The sequence below is a fragment of the Cyanidioschyzon merolae genome, chromosome 8 (genome assembly GCF_000091205.1).
Source record: "Cyanidioschyzon merolae strain 10D DNA, chromosome 8, complete genome".
NCBI lineage: Eukaryota > Rhodophyta > Bangiophyceae > Cyanidiales > Cyanidiaceae > Cyanidioschyzon > Cyanidioschyzon merolae.
Window position 1 is genome coordinate 395652 of NC_010134.1, and position 22588 is coordinate 418239.

Below are 22588 nucleotides of genomic sequence, written 5' to 3' on the forward strand. Positions count from 1 at the left end.
GACGAATTGAACCAAAGTCCAAGGCCTTTTCCCATGCAAGCTGAAGAGACGGGAGCTTCTGCTTGCGTGTCGCGTGCCAGGCACCATGTTGCTGTCGAATGCCGTTTCCTAGAAAGTTCCAGTGAGAGAGAGGGGCGTGTTGGTATTTCCCACGGAATCGATTCCTCTAGTTGATAGCTTCAGCATACTTGTGGGATGCGCTTATGGACAAGTCGTCAAGGAATTACATCAAGTTTTGTTGCTCGTCGTACCAGCAGCACGAATCGCCGCGCCGTCGACTTGCCCCGACACAGCAACATCAAAAACTTGAAGAATATGCGATTTGAGCGTCCCATACCCAAGGAAACGAGAAACGTGGAGGCTTGTACATATTCGTTGGACCACGATATCGACTACAATATGAATACTGGTTCGAGGGCATCCCCAATTATCTTGATTTCGGTGGCGTCTTCAATGCCATCAGCAGCGCCTCTAAGCAGCCACACCGAGAACACGACCGAGACTCCCGGAACGACGTATGAATCCGTAAGCCCATGGTGCTGCACTTTGATGTCGAGCATCTATATTTTGAACAAGATCGAAAAAGTTTGAAATGATGGAACAGAACGAACAAGACAGTACCCTAAATTTACCGTACACGGATGTGCAACACTCCTGCACCATGCGTGTGACGCCACGCAACGCCACGCGTGGCTACGCTACCCGCGACGCGCCAGCGAGGTTGCACGTGCTGTTGCAGCGGGCGCTTGCGTTGAGCGCGTTTCCCTCTTTTTCTTCAGCCGTTACTCTGCAAGTTTCTGTTCCGTGAACGTTTCCTTTTGAATCATTGGGCACTCTTGCGTTCGCCATGGACGGATTGTGGGCACGGAAGGACGGCGGAAACGGTCTTGTGGACGAGCAGGGACTCCGTGCACCACTCTCGGGTGGACTCGGTTGGGAGTCCAGGATGCGTTCCCGCTGGAATGACTGGCTGCGCAAGCTCGACGTTTACCCCAAGACTGTCGAGGACGTGCGCTTACGTTCTGTGACAGGAGGCATCATCGCTTTATTTTCGTACATTTGCATCGGTATTCTGGTCGTTTCAGAGTTTCTGCGGTGGTTGCAGCCCCAGCTCCACTCTAACGTGCTCGTGGACGCGCGCTCGATTCTCGATACCGAGCCAATCACGGTAGATCTGGGCATAGATCTCCTCGCTGTCGGTTGTGACGAGTTTAGCCTTGACGCGCTCACTGCGAACGGCGCGCAGCTCCCCAACAGTGTTGTGGAGCTGCGTAAACGCCCATTGGATGCGAGCGGTCAACCTGTGATATTTCCCCGAGGTGCATTCGGACGCAGTCGTCTGCGGAACGAGCGAGGTGGCGTAGCGCCAGCACCTCAGGCGCTAACGGAAGACCCGCCAAACACACAGCAACTCGAAGGGCGAGTATCCCAGGAAGTACGCGCGCAACTGAAACAGTATCGCGAAGAGGCGATAGCTTTCCGTGATCGCCTTGCAGCGTTGAACAAGACCGGTGTTGCGTATTGTGGCTCCTGTTATGGTGCTGTGCCTCAAACAGATCAAGTCGGGGAGGCGAATCAAATAACGTCCGGAGTATGCTGCAACACCTGTGATGAAATTCGCGTCCTGTACGAGGAACGGAACTGGGCATTCGATCAAGTGCTTCGAACGGCGGAGCAGTGTGCTGAAAAACGCTACTTGACGCTGCTTCACGAAGCCGGTCGTGTTCAGTCTGGTGGCTGTCGAGTGTCCGCACGTTTACAGCTACCACGGGTGGCGGGCAACTTTCACTTTGCTCCGGGCAAGGGCCATACGCACCGTATGGGCCATCATGTTCATTCGGTAGATGATCAGTTGCTCCACCGCACCTATAATTTCTCGCACCGTATTCGGCATTTGCGGTTTGGTCCGCTGTTCCCGCACCAGCAGAATCCACTTGACGGCGCGATGCGGATTCTGGAGCAACCGCCGCCGGGGTCACCTTTTGGCAACATGGTGCTGTATTATTGCAAGCTTATACCGACAACATACCGTCGAGACCGCCAGCGCGGCGACGCACTTCGATCGATGGAGTACGCAGCCGCAGACCTGACACAATCATCGGAACAGGATCGGGTGGGAATCACGCATAGTACGGGTGCATTGCCAGGAATATTCTTTTTTTACGAACCTCAGCCTTTGCAAATCGCGTACTTTGAAGGTCGGATGTACGGTTTGCTGCATTTCATCGTCCAGCTATGTGCCATTGTTGGAGGCGTTTTTACCGTAAGCAGTATGATCGATCGTTTTGTATTTGGGGCGGGAACCTTCATTCGGGCGCAGAAGCGCCGGCTCGGCAAGCTTGGGTAATATACTCAGTAGTATCGAAGCATGGAACACCGCAATGTTTGACCATTTGCCCAGAAAAATCGTTGTCTATGGAGGTGTGTATGGCGCTCCAGCCTTGATGCGTTGCAGACCCGTACCACACCAGTGCGTTTTCCTCCTCGCTACTGATTGTTTTCATCGAAAGTGTGCGGCTTTTCAGCGCAATGTCTACGGTGACTAGAAAGCGATTCCGTCGGATATTCGCGGCGTGCAAAGCCGCCGGACGCTGCGGCAGCAAGAGACATTTCCCGATCTCGGACGAGTCGCTCAAGTCTCTATTCGGAACTCGCCTGCAAGCGCTGGTGCTGGTGGAATTATGCCCTAGCAAGCCTCTGACTTTCGCTTGCCTCGCCATCTGGCGTGCAGTCAACTTGCCCTACACCGTCTCTTGTGTCCGGGTGTGTTTCACGCTCTGCGACTCTGCTAGGCTCACGGAGCGCTCTTGCTTGTGATGCGTTGATCTAGTGCGGGACGCATCGACGGGCGTCGTGCAGCATCGATTGCTGAACGCGTTGTACGCTGACGTCGAATGAGCGGGAGTGCACCCTCTGGGAGCTGCGGTGCGTCGATTGCCGCAGACTACCACGAGACGAGGCGACGCATCGGTCATGACCTGGTCCAGTGGCTCGAGCGAGCAGGCGAAAGCACGTGTCGTGCATCCGTACAACCGAGACGATTGGCAATGCCGTCGCTGCCTCATGTACGCCAGCCAGGGATTGTCAATGGCAGCTATATCGACTGTCTTGTGATCTCTGCGTGAAAGACGCATACGAAGCGTTCCAGCGTGTTTGCTACGGTGCTTCGAGCATCAGGATAGGTTCTGAGGCTGTCACTACATTTCATCGTATGCCTGCTTGCAACCATCATACCCGAATGCGGATCACACCGAGCGGTGGAAAATTCTGAACAGCATCCTTTGCTTTCCGTACAAGTGTTTGGCGGCGGCTTATTGATTTAAGGGTTCAGCGACGGTCATGATGTTCTTAAACCTGGGATACACGCGCACCACCAAAGCTCTTTCAGCATCTACCATCATCGGTTGAAAATGAATCCGGATGTTCGATTTGGTACTTTTTCGCACCTGTGCGGTCGATGCTCCTCGCGACGAGGCAACGCGGCGACGCTTTGCGGCATTCGGGGAAGCGTGTCTGCAATTCTGTGAACCTAGGATCCGGCCGTGTCACATCTTCTGTCATGAGTATCGGATGTGATGTCCCGTGGAGGTATCATCGCAGAATTTCAGACGACTACGGACAACTGGCACCTTTTGCGCCTACAACTCCTGCGAATAATTGCTTGACGAGGTGCGTCGAAACGAGGTGCGCTAGGCAAGCCCTGAACGAGTAGCAAGCCACGTGATCTCCAGTGGCGTCCAGAATGTTTCCCGTTCGCGAACCAGAACCGCATTTCTATGGATCGATCAGCGTCGAATGGCGATCGATAACAAAGAGAACGCCTTTCACGGCGCCGAACCTGGAGCATAGGTTGGTACGAAATGCAGCGCAACGCTGATTTCACGTACGAACTCGCTGAGCGTTTTTGCGTGATGCACAGTGACCTTTTCAAAGGGCAGGAGAGAAGCGTATGTGAGATTGAAGGCATAAAAAGTGCTTTGACGAGGCAGGAGCTGTTGAATGCTGGCGCCTATTCGGCGATTTGTCGCCCATAAAACCATGCCATCGACGCTGGTGCTGTTGTTGCCGGTACGCCCCCTTGTCTCTGTTTTATGATGTGCGGTTCGCCGCTCTTCGCATGCCCATATACATGTCTACCAGCTCCCGCGAATAAAACCCCATCGAGTGAGACGAGCACCCGTACCTTCGATAACCATAAGCATTTGTTATCCGTTCCGCAAGCGACAATGTGCAGGTCAACGCGGAACGGTGCCCTACCGAACCGCATCTCTGCTGTTGTCCGTCCGTGTCTCTTCATAGGTGTTGATTTCAATTGTATTGAAACTTCATTTGCTGGGGCTCCTCTCGTCGTTTTGCTTTCAGAATACATGGATGCGCATGGTTAGACGAGGACAGAATCGTATAGACCTAGTTTGTACATTTTCGTTTCGGGTGCATATTGTTCAGGATACGAACCACGAGAAGCGTGGTTCATCCACCTTCTCACCATACAATGACTGCGTTGTGAGTATGCGCTGGTAGAGCCCGCGTTGCAGCTCGGGACCCCTGTGCTGAAGCGCAATTCCCTTTTCAGCAGGCGCTGCATACGGTCAGTATAAAAAGTCCCATGACTGTGGAGGATATGTTAATACACCCACTAGCAGACGACTCCCAGTCTTTTTTCACCAGCCGTCTGGTATCGGTTTCAGTTTCTCCCTGCACACTTCGACCCTGCGATGGTGCTTCACAAAAATCTCTCGCCTCAGCTCCGCATACCGTCTGATACGAATGGCGGCGTTGAGGTCTCGGTGCTCGAACCTCTTGCATGCGTCGACGCTGGTTGAACTCACTATTGCAAGGATTCCTGGAATTCGCGCCCGATGTACCACTACAGCGTCGTCACCCTCCCGTCGGGAAAGCACCTTTTCTCTCTTATCTCCCGTCTTTCTCCTCTTCATCATCACTTGCTCCTCTCCGCTCGGTTACCGGTGAGAGCAGATTTCTTTTCGTTCTTTTTCGGCAGCCGGCGGCACTTGCCCCGCCCGGATCCTCGACTTGCATTTCCTTGCCAGTTCTTTCGATATTTTATTTCTTGAAATAAACGCGTTTCTTTACGCCCTTACGAGAAGACCTTCCCAGGGAGAGAGGGATCTGTGGATCAAAGGCGAAATATGCCCCTGGTTTGTCTCCGTGGTCTGAGCGCTTCAACGATTCGCACAGCGGGGCGTTCATTACGTTTCGGGATGCAAAACGCTCCATCGATGGGGTCGGACAACGCAACGTACCCAGGAATGAAAAGCAGCTCGACGTCTATAGAATCGGGGAAACAGCGAACGCAAGGGTAATGGTGAGATACCACGTTGTCCACTGGAGGGACGTCATCAGACGCCAGAGCAAAGTCCTCAATGGTTCGGCAATGTGGTTGTTGCTGTTGGACGAACCCTCTCTACGAGCGACACTGAGGCGGCCAAATGAACCCACTACTGCCAGAACAGATGCTAAGGTCGTTGTTCTCTTCGAGCTCGATTGTATATACAACGAGCTCTCCGCTCCGCCAATGCCCATATACGTTCCCAACGGTTCGTCCGAAGCAACTCTCATCGGCTGGAAAAGCAAACCGACGTTCCTGCGCCTCATAGAGATTGTGACGTCCCTTGAATCCTTGTCGTTGCGATTTCGGTGGAAGATGGCCGTGCGTGAACAAGCACTGTTTTGTGCCAGTATCCTAGTGTTTAGCGGACCACCCGAGCAAGCAGTCGAATTCCAGAGACCCGTGTGATGGCTGTCATCGTCGCTTTTGCTTTCCGAAAAGTGATCAATGGGTCGTTTTCTAGCATTTGCCGCAAGCACTCTTTGAGAATACCGGTTTCTGGTGCGGATCGCATATATTTGTTTCTTTCAGTGTTCCTCAACCATCAGACGACTATGGTGTGACTAACCTGAAGGAGGAATGCAGCCATCCTTGCACTGTTCAGTAAAGATTCTATCCTACGGGCAACACGTCCACGCTCTGTACGGTACATTCCACTGGCATTTCGACCTCCTACTATACACCACTGCTGGTGTGGTACAAAACTGAGTTCAAAGACCATAAGCGCCACAGTACAATGAGGCAACGCGAGGGATCGGGAACTGCGTTCCCGGCGCGTGGATCATTATTCTAAGTTCGCTTACGTTTCGAATGGCTGACGAGTATGGACGCTCTCGTAAACACTTTGGTCATTTCGGATACTCCGCAAGCAATCAAGGGAGAGCTCTATCGATGTTGTCCAACTTTTACGGTAACGAGTAACACCCCGATCAGGATGACGCTTCACTTGCTAGCGGTTGCAAATGGGTCCACGACGTCGCTACCAGAGCGGACCTCAATGATTTTCTGGCTCGCCGGCGCGCCAGAAACGTTGGAACAACGTATGCTCAGTAATGCACCGCCGCGCATGCGTATTCTTGCTGGTAGGTGCTTCAGGCATGGCGGTTCCGATCATGTTCGCCCGAGCTGTGACGCAAGCGCGTGCTCCTGATGCGGTAAATCTTCGGTCCATGAATCTATCCGGGATCAACAGATGTGTCGTGAAACGCTCTTCGGTAGCGAGGCCGGACCCAGCGAAGCATGCCGAGCGCCCAGGACGCTCTACTTGTCCAGACCAGTGCGGCCGCTGTTCCGCGGTTTGGATGTGAGAGCCCGGCCGGATCTTCCCCGCACAGCAGACAATCCATTCAGATCCACAGACGGTTTCGTGTAAGCACCGTGCGACGCGTGGAGCAGGCGAAAGCTCCCATCGACACCGATTCGTGGGTTGATCGTTGCGACGACGGCTCGTTTTTCAGAACGTCTGCTTGAGCGATCAGGCGAGAAGTGTCAGGGTCGGTGAGACGTGGTCTCGATCACGCTGAGGTCCCATACGCAGCGCATAGCATCTATTCCTGAATCCATCATCACATTACGGGGCATCGTCGCAGAGCTATAGGCACCACGGTTCCGAGTTCAACACACATCTCTAAGCGTGCATAACAGGATCAATCCCAACAATACAGCGCACCTCTGCCAACTTCTAAGCTCCAGGGTTCACGGAACTCGCGGCATTTGCGCGATCACCGCTGGGACGTGCCCATTCGACGGAGAGAATTAAGTGATCGTAACCGAAACCATTCAGTTTGGCGATGCAACGTTCCGCTGCTGAGCGTTCCGCGAACGCTGCGAACGCGAAACCCTTCGGCGCGCCGGTGTACTTATCGCGTGCCAGATAGATGCGCACAACTCGCCCAAATGGCTCAAGCAGCTGCCGCAAGTCATCTTCTGTGGCACCCTCCGTCAAGTTACTGATGCGGATGGAGTTTTCCTCGCGACGTCCATAGAGGGAATCTCCCTCACGCAATCGCGCCGATGCTCCTGACCGCATCGATGGCGGCACATATCGAGTTGCACCGCTGCTCGTGGCACTCGCCGCCATGCTGCCGCCCGACCCTGCGCTGGGAGCCCCAACTGCCCCAGTCGCGCCGAGTATGCCATCTGGAGCTGTTGAGGCGGCGCTACCAGGAAGACCGAGTCCATCGGCGGCCCCTTGTAAGCCCTTATAGGGGCAACGAAGTGTCCAGTGATCACCAACGCGCCCACATATACGGCAAACTACAATAGACTTGTTGGTCATGAGGTCTTCGCCACTACCGCTTCCGCCGCCGCCGCCGCCGCTCGCCGAAGACGGTGCCGCACCCAAACTTGGCACCGCCTCGCCACTTTCCTCGTCATCGCTGACCTCGGTGTTACGCGTGTTCCACTCGATGGGAATGTCTTCGTTTGCCTGTGTGGTGGTGTTTGCGTTCTCGGTAGCGGCGACCCCAAACTTGCGCCAGCAGCGCCGCCGCTCTGCAACTGCAGCGCACACCCGCCGTCGCTCAAGACGACGACGAACGCGCCGAGTCCGCTGAACAACGTATCCTTCGTCGTTGACGTAGTAATCCACGATCGTAACAATGCCGTCTGCGTCGGGTTCGCTCACTCGTGGCGGTGGTAGGCCACCGCCGCCCTTATCGAGTTGCGTGGTAAGCGCGCGCCCCAGGGACGCGACCGCATCGGGAGAGTCGTTTTCGGTCTCATCCCAAGCGTCCTCTGACGTCGTTGGCTCAACAGTTGCAACGCGTAAGCTCATCTGGGGAGTTCCTCGCGTCTGTCCGCGGCGAAAAATACCAGGCGTGCACGCCGTAAGCTAAGCGCTAGCAGGTACGCTTGCAAGCGGCGGATGCGCGTGTCGCGGCGTGGCTGCCGGTGATTTTCTTTCGATGGAAAAATATCTCTATGAACCATGGATCCCAGATTGCGTGATGGATATTTGCATACGGGAATGTTTCGTTTATGCTGCTATCTACCTTCAAGTTCCATTACCTATACTTCCTCTCGGATGTGCTGGTCGTTTCGTACGTTCTATCGTGCGCCCAGTACCTGCCTTGAGCGCTCACAATAACGCCTATAGCGCAAGTGCGGATGCTGCTCAGAGACAGAACGGGTTTGTCATGCCCGTTTGGGCGTCGGATGCAGGTCAGGATATGGACCTGTTTCCATGACAAGTGCAGCTGCCTTCTCGTGGCATTATCGCAGGAACGGAGAATCTCCCGTACACATCCCGATGCGAATGATTTCCATCGTGCACTGCCGCTGCAGATTAAACGTGTCAACGAAAGCGCGAACATTTGCTTCAACTCCTCAAACGTTGCACCAGTGAAAGACCGAGCCTGCTTATCACACATGCAATGGAAACCGGGCTGGCTCTGTCAAACAGATATGAGCTTCGCCCGCTGTACCTCTTTGCGAACAAAATGGAAGGGGCGCCCACCGAACGAACTCGGGCATACATACTCAAGTTTGGGTCTCTTCCCCATGCCATCAACACCAGCAAATTCGGGCGTTTTCTCCGACTGCTCTCTTTGCCCCTCTTATCTCCGTCTCTGAAGATGCACATCCCTACGGTGCCTCTGGCTCTGTTGTCAGCAGTCGAAGGATGTTGATGGCAGCGTTCAGGTGCCAATTTCGCCGCTCGCGGCTGGTGTCGACGCGTCTGATCCGCCGATGGAAGTTGCGAACTACACGTCATTTGCCACTTTCAGCTTCGTTACATAGAGCCTCGGTGCGCATTTCGCAGCGGTGACACTTGGATGTGGTCGGTTGTTCCTATGGGTCCACGGTGCCTCCTGTTTCTCCGTAGGTCGCTATGTGTCCCGTGAACGCTTGCTTCGTCGATTGGTATATGCCCTTGACGTCTACCCAGGGCTCTGGTTGATGTTAAATCCGCTTCTGCACCTGGTGCCGATGCTACGGACCCTGGCTTCTTCTGGGCCACTTGGTCGGCGATTACGCTGTCCGCTGCACATGGGGGCACACGCTGATCCGCTCAACAGAGGATCTGTGGAACGCGATGCTGTCCATTATGAAACAGGTGCCGGAAAGAGACCCCAGCCAGGAGCTCAAGCCGCAAAGTATCGATCCGTCTATGCATCCTCCGTGCATAGCGATTGCGCACGCTCTACTGGAGGCGGTCGCTGCGAGGACTGAATTCCGAGTCCGAGACCTTTTCTCCATCCACACAATAGAGACGGGAGCCTCTGCGAGTATATCCGATGAGAGGAACCGCGCTGCTGGTGTCGAATGCAACAATGTCGATGACCGCAAGCAGAGTAGGATATGTCTCCAGAACGGAATCGAATATTCGACGTGAGAAGCTACGGGATATGTCTGCAGAAGCTTGTGCCGTCGTCGCCACGGGAGGACGCCAAGTTGTTTGCGCTGGAAATCTGGCGGCGCGCGTTGCCGCACTCCACGGATTGCCCTGAAACAGAACGATCGAGGCTTTGAAGAATGCGTGATTCTCGTAAACTAGACGTAGGAGAAAGGAGTGGCGTAGAGGCTTCTGGGTGTCATCTGGATCCTGATATCTGGTATTTCACGCGACCTTGTTTGATGGCGTCGCGAAACATCTTGATTCCGGTGACGTTACCAAATCCAGCGGCCAAGCGTGGAAGGAGCCACTCGGAAAACACGACCTAAAATCCTTAAACTACCTACGAATTCGTACATCCTTATCGGTTCACTTGGAATATCGAGGCTGTACCAATAAAAAATTTCGGAAAAGAATCGAACTGCAAGAACAGAGTGAGCAATGTAGCGTTCCATTTCAATCTGACATAGATATATCGTCCCAGGCGCCGAGCACTACGAGAGCGATGCAATCGAAGGCTGCTCACGGGCACGCGATCCATCGTATCCCTCAGATTTCGACTCGATGCAAGGCATCTCAGCGTGAACAACAGCGCCCGTGCCTCGGGGGCGCTGTTTCCGATCGGCGTGATGCGCACCACGATTTTGGGAGCGCCGCCCCAAAAGAAGTTGCAAACGCCGCCACCAACATCGGGATTGGGGCGAGCGCCGTCGCAGGAACACCACAAATGCGCCTCTGCGCGCATTTCACCATCATCTAGATCGCCAGATTTGGATGCTTTACTAAACCGGAGATCAGAGCATAGACACCGAAGCGCAGTGGACATGATCGTAATAAATAAATCTGCATTGTCGCTTTCCGCAGAGAAAACGAACAAGCTTCTCAGCGTCACCACGCGGTCTTCATTGCGCAAACGAACGTAACGAGCCTCGTGTATAAAGTAGAAATGGCGGTCTCCAGGGTGCTTATTGTGGCTTGCCTGACCTTTCTAGCAGCGTTTGCATCGCTTGCTCAGGCATATGAATACAAGCAGCAGTGCCAGGTAGAGCAGGTGTGTGCGCAATATGTGAACCAATGCCAGCAGTATGAGAATGTATGCCTTCAGCCATATCAGAAGTGCAAGCAGTACGAGCAGATTTGCGTGCAGCAGCAGCAGCAGTGCAAGAACTATCAGACTGTGGAGAAGCCAGTGAAGGTCTGTGTCCAATACGAGAAGGAATGCATCCAGTTTGCATACAAGGAGCAGTGCAAGCAGCAGGAGCAGGTGGTTCAGCAGCAGTACTGGTATCGTCGCTGGTACAAGCAGGAAGTGCCGGTGAAGCAGGTGTGTCAGAAGCAGCAGTACTGCGTCCAGTATCAGGAGAACAAAAACAAATGTGCGCAATATGGAACACAGTACCAGAAGATTCAGGAGTGCGTGCAGTACGAGAACCAATGCGTCCAATATGGACAAGGCAAGTGTCTTCAGTATGAACAGGCTTGTCAGCAGTACGGGCAGAAGTGCGCGAACTATCAGCAAGTGTGCAAACAGTACCAAAAGGTGCTCGTCTGCAAGAAATATCAGCAGGAATACAAGAAGCAGTATCAGCAGCAGTACTACGCGCAGGGATACTACTGAAGGAGCTTTGCGATGGACGTGGTGGCTGGTCATCTCTATGTGAGCGGACAGAGGACAGAGTCCGCGGAGTGACGTGGGAGTGCTAATGGACAGTATATCTGATGGAAGTGTACAAGGACGTTCATTGTAGTGCCTTGAACAATTATAAATTCTGAATTTCGTCATCATTTCAAAGCGCCCTTGTCTGAGTTGCCATCTGCTGCCCTGGCCCGTGGATTGTCGCATCGCTTTCATGGCGCGTCTGCTTCTCTGTGACGTCAGATTGAAATGGAACGCTACATTGCTCACTCTGTTCTTGCAGTTCGATTCTTTTCCGAAATTTTTATTGGTACAGCCTCGATATTCCAAGTGAACCGATAAGGATGTACGAATTCGTAGGTAGTTTAAGGATTTTAGGTCGTGTTTTCCGAGTGGCTCCTTCCACGCTTGGCCGCTGGATTTGGTAACGTCACCGGAATCAAGATGTTTCGCGACGCCATCAAACAAGGTCGCGTGAAATACCAGATATCAGGATCCAGATGACACCCAGAAGCCTCTACGCCACTCCTTTCTCCTACGTCTGGTTTACGAGAATCACGCATTCTTCAAAGCCTCGATCGTTCTGTTTCAGGGCAATCCGTGGGGTCCGGCAACGCGCGCCGCCAGATTTCCAGCGCAAACAACTTGGCGTCCTCCCGTGGCGACGACGGCACAAGCTTCTGCAGACATATCCCGGAGCTTCTCATGTCGAATATTCGATTCCGTTCTGGAGACATATCCTACTCTGCTTGCGGTCATCGACATTGTTGCATTCGACACCAGCAGCGCGGTTCCTCTCATCGGATATACTCGCAGAGGCTCCCGTCTCTATTGTGTGGATGGAGAAAAGGCCTTGGACTCGGAATTCAGTCCTCGCAGCGACCGCCTCCAGTAGAGCGTGCGCAATCGCTATGCACGGAGGATGCATAGACGGATCGATACTTTGCGACTTGAGCTCCTGGCTCGGGTCTCTTTCCGGCACCTGTGTCATAATGGACAGCATCGCGTTCCACAGATCCTCTGTTGAGCGGATCAGCGTGTGCTCCCATGTGCAGCGGGCAGCGTAATCGCCGACCAAGTGGCCCAGAAGAAGCCAGGGTCCATAGCATCGGCACCAGGTGCAGAAACAAACTCGACATTCTTGCACAAAGCGCACACCTCGTAGCGTTCAACCCCTGGCGCATTGGATCGATGCGTGCGCCGAAAGCGCTTGTCACGCTCGAATTTGATGTCACAGGAAACGGCAGCGTTCCGGAGCCGAAATCGGCGCAGCAGCGCGCAGACGCGCGCGCGCCATCACTGCCTATGCGATCTGCGCGCCGACTACGATGTCCCAGCAGTTTCGGCGCGCAAAAGCGCTTTCTTGGCTTTGGGCGGTGGGTACTCAAGCCAAACCAGCCGCGCGAGGGTCTACGGAAACGCCGGTGGTGTTGTGTGTGTGTGCAGGGCTTTCGTGCTCGCTCATTTTCCAACTGAACTTGGCTCAATTACGTGTAGTGTACAAAGTTATCTAGGATTCGATCGTGCGGGAGTGCTTTCAGAGTTTCACGAACACGCAGCTCTTCGGCGGAGCAGCCAAAGCCATTCAAGTGCTGTCGGAATATCGTGAAGCTTTTACCGGATGAGTGCTTGTCTGAGCCGCGCTGATCCCCCGAAAACGGACGAGAAGCCGGCACAGACACCGCCTCGTCTCCTGGCAGTACAGGCGGTGCTCGATAGTCGATCCTGCTTCTCGGAAACTGCCAGCGCCCGCGTTCATCTGGAGCTACAACCGTGTGCGCTGGCGCCTAGCGAATCGGTTGCGTGCCTTCCGTCGCTTTTTCCATGCACGATGGACCAGTCCGAGGAAGCCCCGCTTCCGGGTCGGCGCTTCATCTTGCAGGGTGACTGGGCGCTGTCGCCGATCACCCCTGCCGTTCGACAGCCGCCCATGGAGCGTCGAGCGCCCGGCACCATGCTGCCGGAGGGCTTTAGTGAGGCGGCGACCAGCACCCACGGCATGAGCATGGGAACTTACTACTCGATGAGATTGGGTTCACCCGTTCCACGTGGAGGGCGGATGCGGACGACACGCCCGTGGCCTGGGATGGCGCTGAGTCCCGCACACGGCTACGCCTTGCAAACCCTAGCTCCAAGCTCAGCGTTGCTTGATGAATACAGGCGCCAGGCACTGGGGCTGAATACTGAGCCCCACTCTGAGCAGGACGTCATTGATACTGACCCATTTTCACCAAGCGATGCCGATTTGGCCATGGAAGCCGGTGTTTCCGTCACACCGATGCGTCCAGGCGCGAGTTCACCGCCGATGTCGAGCCCAGTGTACGCCGGCGTTGGCCTAGCGTTTGCGGTCGATGGAGGATCTCCTGCACTGGGGCCCGGGTCATGTGTAGGCGCGTTCGGGGCCGGAGTGATGACAGGCTGTTCCCTCATGCAGCCAGCCGCCTGGTCGAATAGTGCAGCAGCGCTGACGCCACTCACCGCACGCCTGCGGGAACAGTCCAGAGTCGCGGCGGATCTCGATCCGGATTTCGCTCAGGTTGCCCTGGCTACCAACGACCAACGTTTGCGTATCAAACGATATCGGCAGATCTACGGCGGTATTCAGTCACCAACTACATCGGCAGCTGGGGTATCACAACCTGATCCACGCGTGTCGTTGAACGTGCCTTTGGAATCTAGTCAGGTCGTCTCGAAAGCAACGCACGCGCAGCGCATAGCAACGGGCATTTCCGTTCCGAGCGCCACCTCCGGCTGCTGGGATCCTGATTTCGCTGCAAAGAAGCAACAAGCGGATCCATATGTTAGGCCCCTATCTTGCGAGTCTGCGCGACCTCCGCGAGAATGCAGTCAGGCGACTACCTCCACCTCGATCGCTAATGCATACTGTCGATTCGAGCACCCCGTTTACTTGGACGCAACGGACTTGAACGATGAGGATGCTACCCATTCAGAGGCTTTCAACGAAAGCAACGAGAACATTCGCCTGGAGGCTAGCTTCAGCAGTGAGACCCCAGCGGGTGCCCTGCAGACGTCGTCTACCCGTGACGAGATGCACAGCCGCGCGCATCTATCCGCTCATGCCGCTGGTGATATGGGTCCTCCTTATGGTATCCCTGTACTGCAAGTACTTCAGGAGCGCCAGTTGCCGAACTACATAGAGACAGCGCACGGCAACGAATCGATGCATTCACGCGACCCGAGCCTTCACCAGCAACCAAAAGGATCATCAAATCGAAAACGTTCGCGGCACGAAACAGACCCTATGGCGTACCAAGCGGGTACGAGGCATCCTGATGGAGGGTATTGCCCCAGTAGGCCATACTGCTCGATGCAGAAGACGGAATCGGCCCACACATCAGCATCATCCTCATCGGATGACCTGGTCATGTCGCAGAACACATCCAAAACGCTATCACAGGATCGTTCGTGTGTACGCTGTTTCGAATCCGGCCTCGAGCGGAAACGCGTTCTCTTCGCCGTACACCCAACCGGTGTCGATGAACGCTCCCTGCCGTCGACCTCGATAGCAACAGACACAGTGCGAGAAAACCGTCAGTCTTTATTTCCCTCGCCCCATGAAGTACAAGACGGGCACTTTGCGCCTACCGAGGATAACGGTATGCGACCGTTGCCTTTTGCGGCGAGCGGCAGCGAACGGAGCGCTCTTGCGCCGCCGCCGGTCTCTGTACCCGACGCTAGAGTCATATGTCCCGCATACGAGTCCGTTTCAGCAGCGCAGTCGCTCGCTTCAGCCGACCAGCATTGCCTCGATCACCATCGAGATACTTTCAGCATCAATCAAACAATCAACTGCTGGTCAAGCGGCAGAACACGCTATGCACCGGAACCACAGACCCACGCGATGGTGTCCCTCGACGGAACCCAAGCCGAGCATACCGTGGACCCCTATCTACCCTCAGAGGTGCATCCTGGAGCTACTGCTAGTGCTGCTGCGCTGGTGCTTGACCCAGCCGCAGCTGCTGAGCTACAACGAGCATCCCGTCGGTTACAAACACCTCGCACCAACACGTTACGAATCGCATCCAAGCGGTGTCGTTGCCGTCGTTCCCGATGTCTCAAGAAATATTGCGACTGTTTCGCCGCAGGTAGTTTCTGCGGCCCTGAGTGCGAGTGTGAGGGCTGCGGCAACCATCAAGACAACCAGGAACAGGTCGAACGGGCTCGTCAAAGTGCGTCGCAGCGCTCGAGTACCTCCGGTGAGGCACTAAACGGTGAACCCAGTGCCTCGGAGCGTTCGTCACGAGGCTGTCGCTGCAAGCGCACCGGATGTCTGAAGCGATACTGCGAGTGTTTCCAGGCCGGACGGGAGTGTACGGCACAGTGCGCCTGTGAAGGCTGTCTGAACTGTCGCGGGCTCAGTGAACACTTGCTGGTTGAAATTCGACGGCGGCTTGCTTGAGTGTCGCACGCTGCGGCTCATCCACGGTATCGAGAATCACCAGTGTTGATGCTCGCAACTGCTCTTGTCCTGCAAACCATAAATGTGCACAGCACTGACCCCCAATATCGACTGGTGGAAAGCTGGTGTGGCGGCTGTAGCAGGGGTAACGCGTGCGCCTGCGGATCCGGCATCGCTCCCGGTAACTGCGTAGCTGGTTCAGCGTCTACCTGACAATGCCTAAACAGAAAAAGGTACTCTCCAGGCGATGAAGCGCGCTGGCTGCATCACATCAAATGCTCCTGTAGATCCATTTCAACTCATCCGGCACGAGCCAGTTTTCCGTGTACTAGTTGTGTCGAACGCGAGTCGCGGCTACGGTGAGCGCGCCGGCTCGTTGAGCGCATACCAGCATGCGTTGTTCTCCCAACGGCTGGTGAGCATTTCCATTTGAGTGAGCGCAAGCAGTACCAGCTTCAGTCTGGTGCGCTCCGTTTCCCACTGATGCAAGAGCGCATCGGCAGAGAGCCAGGTGTCCCCGTTCGATGCCCAGAGGTCGCGGAGGCGTTGCCACCAGGTAGCCAGTTCGTTCACCGATACTTGTCGTTGAACAAATTGGGAAACTTTTTCCCGGTACAAGGACTCCAAAGCATCGCCGTTGAGTTTTCGACCCGGCTTGGCGCTATCCGATGACGTAAGCGCCGAGATCGGGCTCTCGTCAGGCGCCAGCTGCAGTTGTGCCAGCGTACTAGAAGCTAGATGCAAGTCCTCCACAGTGGGTGTCTTGGGCGCTACCTCCTGCCACAAGGATAAACGGTGCTCATCGGCCGCGTCACTCGCTGCACGCTCCTGTGGCGAAGGCGTCGTTACTGCCTGGCGACGTTCCGACAACGGGGTGGCTACAGGCGCCGCCTCAATATCCAATGCACGCGCAATCAGTTCGAGGAAGCGTTCATTCTGCTGAACCAGAGACGTTACCGTATCACTCAGCGCCGACGCGGTAGGCAGACGTTCCGCCAACCACCGAGCACTCTCCAGGCCACGGCAGAGGTGCACAGCTTGACGAAAGAGGTCAGCGGCGGGCGCAACGGCCTCTGCTGGGTCGCGCGTATGCGTATCCAGCGCTGGCGCGTCCCAGAACGACTTGAGTTGCGCAATGTCGCGTTCGAGACGGCGACACTCGTGAACCCATTCGTCCCAGTAACCCTTTGATGGAGACACGGGTTCCCTATCAACGTCCGCTGGCATGTATTCGTGAACGAGAATGCAACGGCACTGTCGAAGCGTACTGCGACACAAGCCCCTACAAAGCGGATCGTATCGTGTCGGTTCCGTTCGGCTGAGCGGCAATTTCAAATCGCTCGTGGAATAGTCCGTTTTGTCGCTATTCATCAACGATGCTCGGGATCTGCCTCATGGTCTACCTGATCGATCCGCGGGCAGCGATGCTGTCAGTCAGGTGCCAAACGATGGCTGCTCGCCTCCGGGCGCTTCTTCGTGGCACGCACTCCAGGCAAATACGCCCGATAGCAACACGGGCATGATTGATGTAGCGAGCTTGCGCAATTGCTGTCTTTGGTGTAAGTTTTTCGGAAACAAGGTAGCGTCGAATCAGCTTCCGCGAAGAGACATTGGATCGACGCGGATCCAAGTGTCGGGAGGCTGGCGCAGATCATACACTCGATCGTGGGACGTCATGCAGAGATCATCGAAAGGTGCAATCCCGCTCGGTGATGGTTAGCCTGGTGGCGCGATGTTATCCATGACCCGCGCATCAGCCAGAGAACATCGTGGTGCCTGGTCGGCCGCACCACTGGCCATTCGCAGGCGGTGGACTGCCCGTCCTCGAAGCGCATCACTGGAACAGCAGGTGCCTCAGCATTGCTCGCAACGAACAAGTTTTGTGCGCCCGCGAGCGGCTCTGCACCCGAAGACCTACACAAACGCCCAACGGACCCGGGAGGCGTACGATGCTGCACGCGAGGGCCAGTGTCTGATACCCTGCCTAGATCGTCAGTAGTTTGGCCTTCGGAAAGCCCGTGTACCATCCATACAATGCTGTACGCGACCGTTGATGTCTTGATCGTCCATGCGCTGCCAGGCGCGTTCAACCTGCAGCAGCAGCAGCACCAGCAGCAGCGAATCCCTGTATCGAGGTCGGATGCAGCGGCGCCATCTGCGTAGACATGAAAGTGACTGTACCGTACCAAAATATATATATGTATTCATTTCTGTACTGGATGCAAACGGAGCCTTCGGAACGTTCGTCATCGCTCTTGACTCGCAGCTGCCGGAATCCATTCCATCTCGCTTGACGAAGCGCTGACATTGACTATGGATCCTAGATGGCGGGATGGATATTGGCATTCGGGAATCACGCATCAGGCTGCACCCTACCTTCAAGCTCCATTTCCCGTACTTTCCTTGAATGTGCTGATCGTTACGTTCATTCTATCTTACGCCAACTGCCTACCGTGAGCACCTGCAATAATGCCGAAACAGCTGATGCGTAGGCGGCATGGAGACAGAACGGTTTGTCACACCGCTGGGGGCGTTGGCTCGAGGCATGGTTCACCGGTCACGGGATCCGGAATTCATCATTATTTTGGGCGCCAGGAAACTGCCCAGACAGACGCAGTGTCTGCGGCAGCGCAATGCGATACGCTAATGGACCACCGCGACCAGGGCGACGCCCAGACGCACCATACCTGCTCCCCGTCCCAGAATAAACTGCGTTATGGACAAGCTGCTCAGGTCTCGCCACTGCAGCCGGTATTTGGGGGTGCATGAAGCACGAGCCCCGCAGACTCGTCCGGCTCGCGGGAGCTTCGGCCTAGAAAGTAACCTTTCGAATACACGGAAAACATTTCCACCTTTCAACGCTTGCCGAACAAGAGCAAAGAAGTTCATGATCGAGTTCCATTTTTCCCTTGGTTTCTCTTTTCGTTCTGGAATCTGTTGCGACGATGCTTCGTCATGAATTCGACGTCGTAGAGAGCGAATGCCAGACCAGATGCTTCTCTGTAAAGAAGATTGCTTTCGGGAATATCATAGACTTCGGTGGCTTTACCATGAACATATCCGGAAAGGATCCTGAAAAACTCTTCAAATCCCCTTGAATACACCTGCGCAGGCTGCAACCTCGTCTCGGGTCGATCCAGGGTACTTGCCGGAACTCCGTTCCACTCGCTGTACCGTTTTCGTTCGGACGGCTGCACACGACTACCGCAACCGGCTGTATCTGATTTCATAAGCTCACGTGCGCACCGAAGGGTTTGCGCGGCTTGAACATGATAACACCCCTGGATGAGCTTGCTTAGGATAGGCGACGAGGCGTACTGGCTTCGAGTCGAGGATCCCGAAGTGGACACCACGCCCCCCGAGACCTGCAGTACCACGCACGAGGCGTTGCTCTTCCGCGGCTCCAGCGCGACTCCGTTGGCCAGACTAGTTGCCTGTGGCCCACGAACTGGTTCCGGGTTCTTGGAGACGCTCCGAGGCCAACGCATCGCGCTGCTGGTTCAGCGAAGCACCCTGTTTCCAGCTCGCATCGTCGCGGCTGTCTGGGTTCACACGCCGTGTGCACCTCTGGTCTGTGGTCCGCAGCTATGGATCGTGCACGAAGACGGTGAGCTCTGCCGCTACGCGGATTCTGGCTGCAGCTTGGGCGTCTATAGACTCTTGCCGCGTGCTCCAGCGGCCGACACACAACCGGAGGGCATACGCGCAGTCGCCGTCCAGCCACTGTGCGGGACTTGCACCTATGTCGTTGCTTGGGTAAGCACTCGAAACCGTCTCTGGGCTGGGCGTATTAGGCTGAACGTTTCAGACGACCTGATTCGAAGTGGGAAGCTCACGATAGCGAGCGAACCCTTGAACAGCGAAGAAGATGCCGTGGACGTGCACCCGCTTCGAACACTGCCACCGGCATTCGCTGGGGCATCGAGTCTCGAGCTGTGCTGGTTAGCGGACGGTAAGCGACTGAGCATTTGCAGCAACACCGGCGAGTGGTGGATTGATTCGATCAGCTTTGATGAGAACGTTGATGTCGCAATGACGGGAAACCTAGTCGTCGCCACGGAGAAGGTGCGCGACGCAACGACGAGCGCTGCGACTCGACGCTTGACGAGTGATCGATTGCGACTGGGGAGCGCTTCGCCAGACGGGCGCTACTGTATCTGGAACACCGCTGATGGTCGTCATTTGCTTCTGGTTGAATCAAGCACTACCAAAGTATCTGTACAGCGCAGTTTGTACCGTATACAGCAACCAGCCGGTCGCTGGAACGTGATTCGAACGGATGGACTTTGGTTGCCGTCACTCGGAGGGCATCCGAATGCCCACTGCTGCACTTTTTTGCGTCACGCGTTGATGCAGCAACCCGACACGAATACGCACTGGTGGTGCTGGAGCTTCCTATCGCTTCCGAGTGGCGTCTCGCTGTCGATCATGGTGCGCTCCAGGCTCACCAGGGACTGGAACGGCCCTGGTGAACTCGTGAGTATTCCAGAGCCAGATGGAAGCACATTGTTGTGGATCCAGGAGAACGGTGCTCGCTCCCTTGCCCGGCTCCAGAGCGTTGCAACCTGCCAGCGTCCTCTCATCGAGTGGGGCGTCAACGCACCGGGCGTTTTGCTATACGAAGCGTTCGCGACGCGCTCCGTGATCCCAACGCAAGGCCAAACAGAGGCCGTTGCCGGGCTTCGACCCAATTCAGAGTGCGCTTCGTCTAGTCTGGAGCCCTGTCATGGCTCAACGCTGACGCTGGCGGATCTCGAGTGCCTGGAGGATGCGGCATCGCAGCCGACGAGCAAAGCCCCAAGCCATATCTTGGTGCTGGAGGAACTGCGAGCACAGCGTCTCCTCGTGGATGCGGCAGAGCAGTGCGTTACATGGGCTTTTCATACCATGGTGAACGATACGTCTCGTGCGACTCGTTTGCTCGAAGCGGCTCGGTGGGCACTCGCAGCGGCCTGTTGGGATAATTGGCATCAAATGGACAACTGGCTTCGAGGCTCCCCCGAGAGTGCATGCCGCAGTGATAACACATTGGAGCGCGTTCCCAGCGCGTACGGCAAGCGCTTAGCACGTGCATGCTACTGGTGGCATCGAGTGGTGCAGTGGCTTCGTTTTCGGAATCGGCTGGCGACACTGATGCCGCTCTCGGCTCATCAGTTGCAACAACCTGGAATGCTCAGACAGGTCATCGGAAGTATCGTGCGTTATGCCGCTGCCACTGCGCTGAGTGGTGGCCAAGGCGTGCCGGCAACCGCAACGACAAGAACATCAACAACAAGTACAACAGCAGCACACCAAGTCTCGATTGAAGAGCGCATCTCGGCGCTCTACGATCTGATCGAGGAAAGCCTCCAGCTGACTGTGTGCTTGTCGCGAGCGGATATCACAACGGCTTTCGCAGTGGCCTTGTTGCGCCATGGCGCGGCTTACCATCGAGATGGATGTCTCCAACGCGCCGAACAATGGATTCGGGCGCTTTTTCTGCCAGCGAGTCTTGCGGGCGAGAAGTGTACCCCTATCCAGCAGGCGCTCTCAGAACGAATGGCTCCCTTCCTGCGGTACGCAGCAGCCAGTGCGATAGCTTTCCAAATTGGTCTCGACCGGCTTGCGTACGAGCTAGCACTGACGGAGCCTGATCCCGGTAGACGGATCCGAGCGCTTTGTGGCCTCTCGGATGCAACAGCGGCCGCACAGGCGCTGCAAGTGTTCGTCGGCTTCTATCCACGCCTGTCGATCGAGTATCTGCTGATTATTTTGGATTGGTATCTGGAAAGGGACGCAAGTCTCCACGAGCTATCAAAGACGCTACAGGCGTATCCGATGTTACAGGACATCATCCTCACTGAACTGAACCAACGCGGCGACAAAATCACCTACGCGCAAGTGCTCAGGTTACTGGGGCGGCGAGCGAGGCGTGTCACCGAAGCGCCGCCCCTCGATGATCGCATCGCGTTCGAGCACAAGGAGCCATCGCCAGGCGCGAATAGATCACGATTCTGGAGTCTGGCCCAGTGGCTGGACTGGGGCAGTGTCGGAGTCGGCGATCAAGCGCCCGAGATGTCGCAGGGTCAGTTGCTGCCTCGCTTGCGGGCTGATCTGACACAAACATTGCAGGCGATGCCACGCGCAACAACATTGGCACCGATCCTGGAAGAATGCTTGGCTGCGGACTGGGTGCGGATCCCAGCGAAACTGTTGATCGCTGCATTGCTTCTTGATATCATGCAGCCAGCGACGACGAATGTGCATCGAACACGTTCCGAGCTTGCGTCCAGGTGCCTCAAGGTGGAGGCGCGATGGGCCCAACACGTTGCGCTTGTGCTCTTGAAAAAAAGGGCCTTGCCGTATGCCGCCGACTCCTCTGAGGCATTGGAACCTGAGTACCTACGTGCCCGATGGATGACGTACCTGACGCATTTGGCGAATCTGGCGACGCGGAACCGGCGAGTTGCCGCTTCAACGCCTTTCATGGGGGCATCAGCGAGCGTGCTGCGCTCGGCTGCGAGCGGCTTCCATCGACATCGTGCAGGGCATTCGGGCATGCCGCGCGATGCGTTCACTGCCGCCGCCGAATCGACTGGGCTGCCGTGGGGGCGCCCTGCATCGCCCTTGGCCGACTGGGATCGCCAGCTGCTTCTGGATATGTGCCTGACCATTTGGTCGTCACGGGTCTCCGGAGCCGAGCGAGAGACTCTGCGGCAATGTATTCGTGATGTCCAAGCGAGTCTCGAAGACGAGGCGCTACGGCAAACGTACGCCGAGCGATGGCAGCGACTGGAACACATCGAATCGGTGGCTCCGGGCCAGTCGTAGCGTCTTGCTGGCGAAATGATGCACAGGGCCGTCGTT

At 55.8% G+C, this 22588-nt stretch overlaps 6 protein-coding genes across 6 annotated transcripts, besides 1 other annotated feature; 3 read left to right on the plus strand and 3 right to left on the minus strand.

The window, feature by feature from the left end:
- Window positions 1–847: 847 nt before the first annotated feature.
- On the plus strand, window positions 848–2347 carry CYME_CMH158C (hypothetical protein, conserved; the record flags this gene model as incomplete). The annotated part of the gene is made up of 1 exon (XM_005536055.1): window positions 848–2347. One exon carries the CDS (start codon window positions 848–850, stop codon window positions 2345–2347), a length of 1500 nt encoding a protein of 499 aa, XP_005536112.1.
- A 4684-nt stretch (window positions 2348–7031) lies between these two features.
- Window positions 7032–8126, minus strand: CYME_CMH159C (eukaryotic translation initiation factor eIF-3 subunit G; the record flags this gene model as incomplete). The annotated part of the gene is made up of 1 exon (XM_005536056.1): window positions 7032–8126. One exon carries the CDS (start codon window positions 8124–8126, stop codon window positions 7032–7034), a length of 1095 nt encoding a protein of 364 aa, XP_005536113.1.
- Window positions 7728–9196: a sequence feature (possible transcribed region).
- A 1478-nt stretch (window positions 9197–10674) lies between these two features.
- On the minus strand, window positions 10675–11538 carry CYME_CMH161C (hypothetical protein; the record flags this gene model as incomplete). The annotated part of the gene is made up of 1 exon (XM_005536057.1): window positions 10675–11538. One exon carries the CDS (start codon window positions 11536–11538, stop codon window positions 10675–10677), a length of 864 nt encoding a protein of 287 aa, XP_005536114.1.
- Window positions 11539–12943: 1405 nt separating this feature from the next.
- Window positions 12944–15742, plus strand: CYME_CMH162C (hypothetical protein, conserved; the record flags this gene model as incomplete). Its single annotated transcript, XM_005536058.1, has 1 exon — window positions 12944–15742. The coding sequence occupies one exon, from the start codon at window positions 12944–12946 to the stop codon at window positions 15740–15742; it is 2799 nt and encodes a 932-aa protein (XP_005536115.1).
- A 354-nt stretch (window positions 15743–16096) lies between these two features.
- Window positions 16097–16969, minus strand: CYME_CMH163C (hypothetical protein; the record flags this gene model as incomplete). The annotated part of the gene is made up of 1 exon (XM_005536059.1): window positions 16097–16969. The coding sequence occupies one exon, from the start codon at window positions 16967–16969 to the stop codon at window positions 16097–16099; it is 873 nt and encodes a 290-aa protein (XP_005536116.1).
- A 2058-nt stretch (window positions 16970–19027) lies between these two features.
- On the plus strand, window positions 19028–22552 carry CYME_CMH164C (hypothetical protein; the record flags this gene model as incomplete). The annotated part of the gene is made up of 1 exon (XM_005536060.1): window positions 19028–22552. The coding sequence occupies one exon, from the start codon at window positions 19028–19030 to the stop codon at window positions 22550–22552; it is 3525 nt and encodes a 1174-aa protein (XP_005536117.1).
- Window positions 22553–22588: the final 36 nt, after the last annotated feature.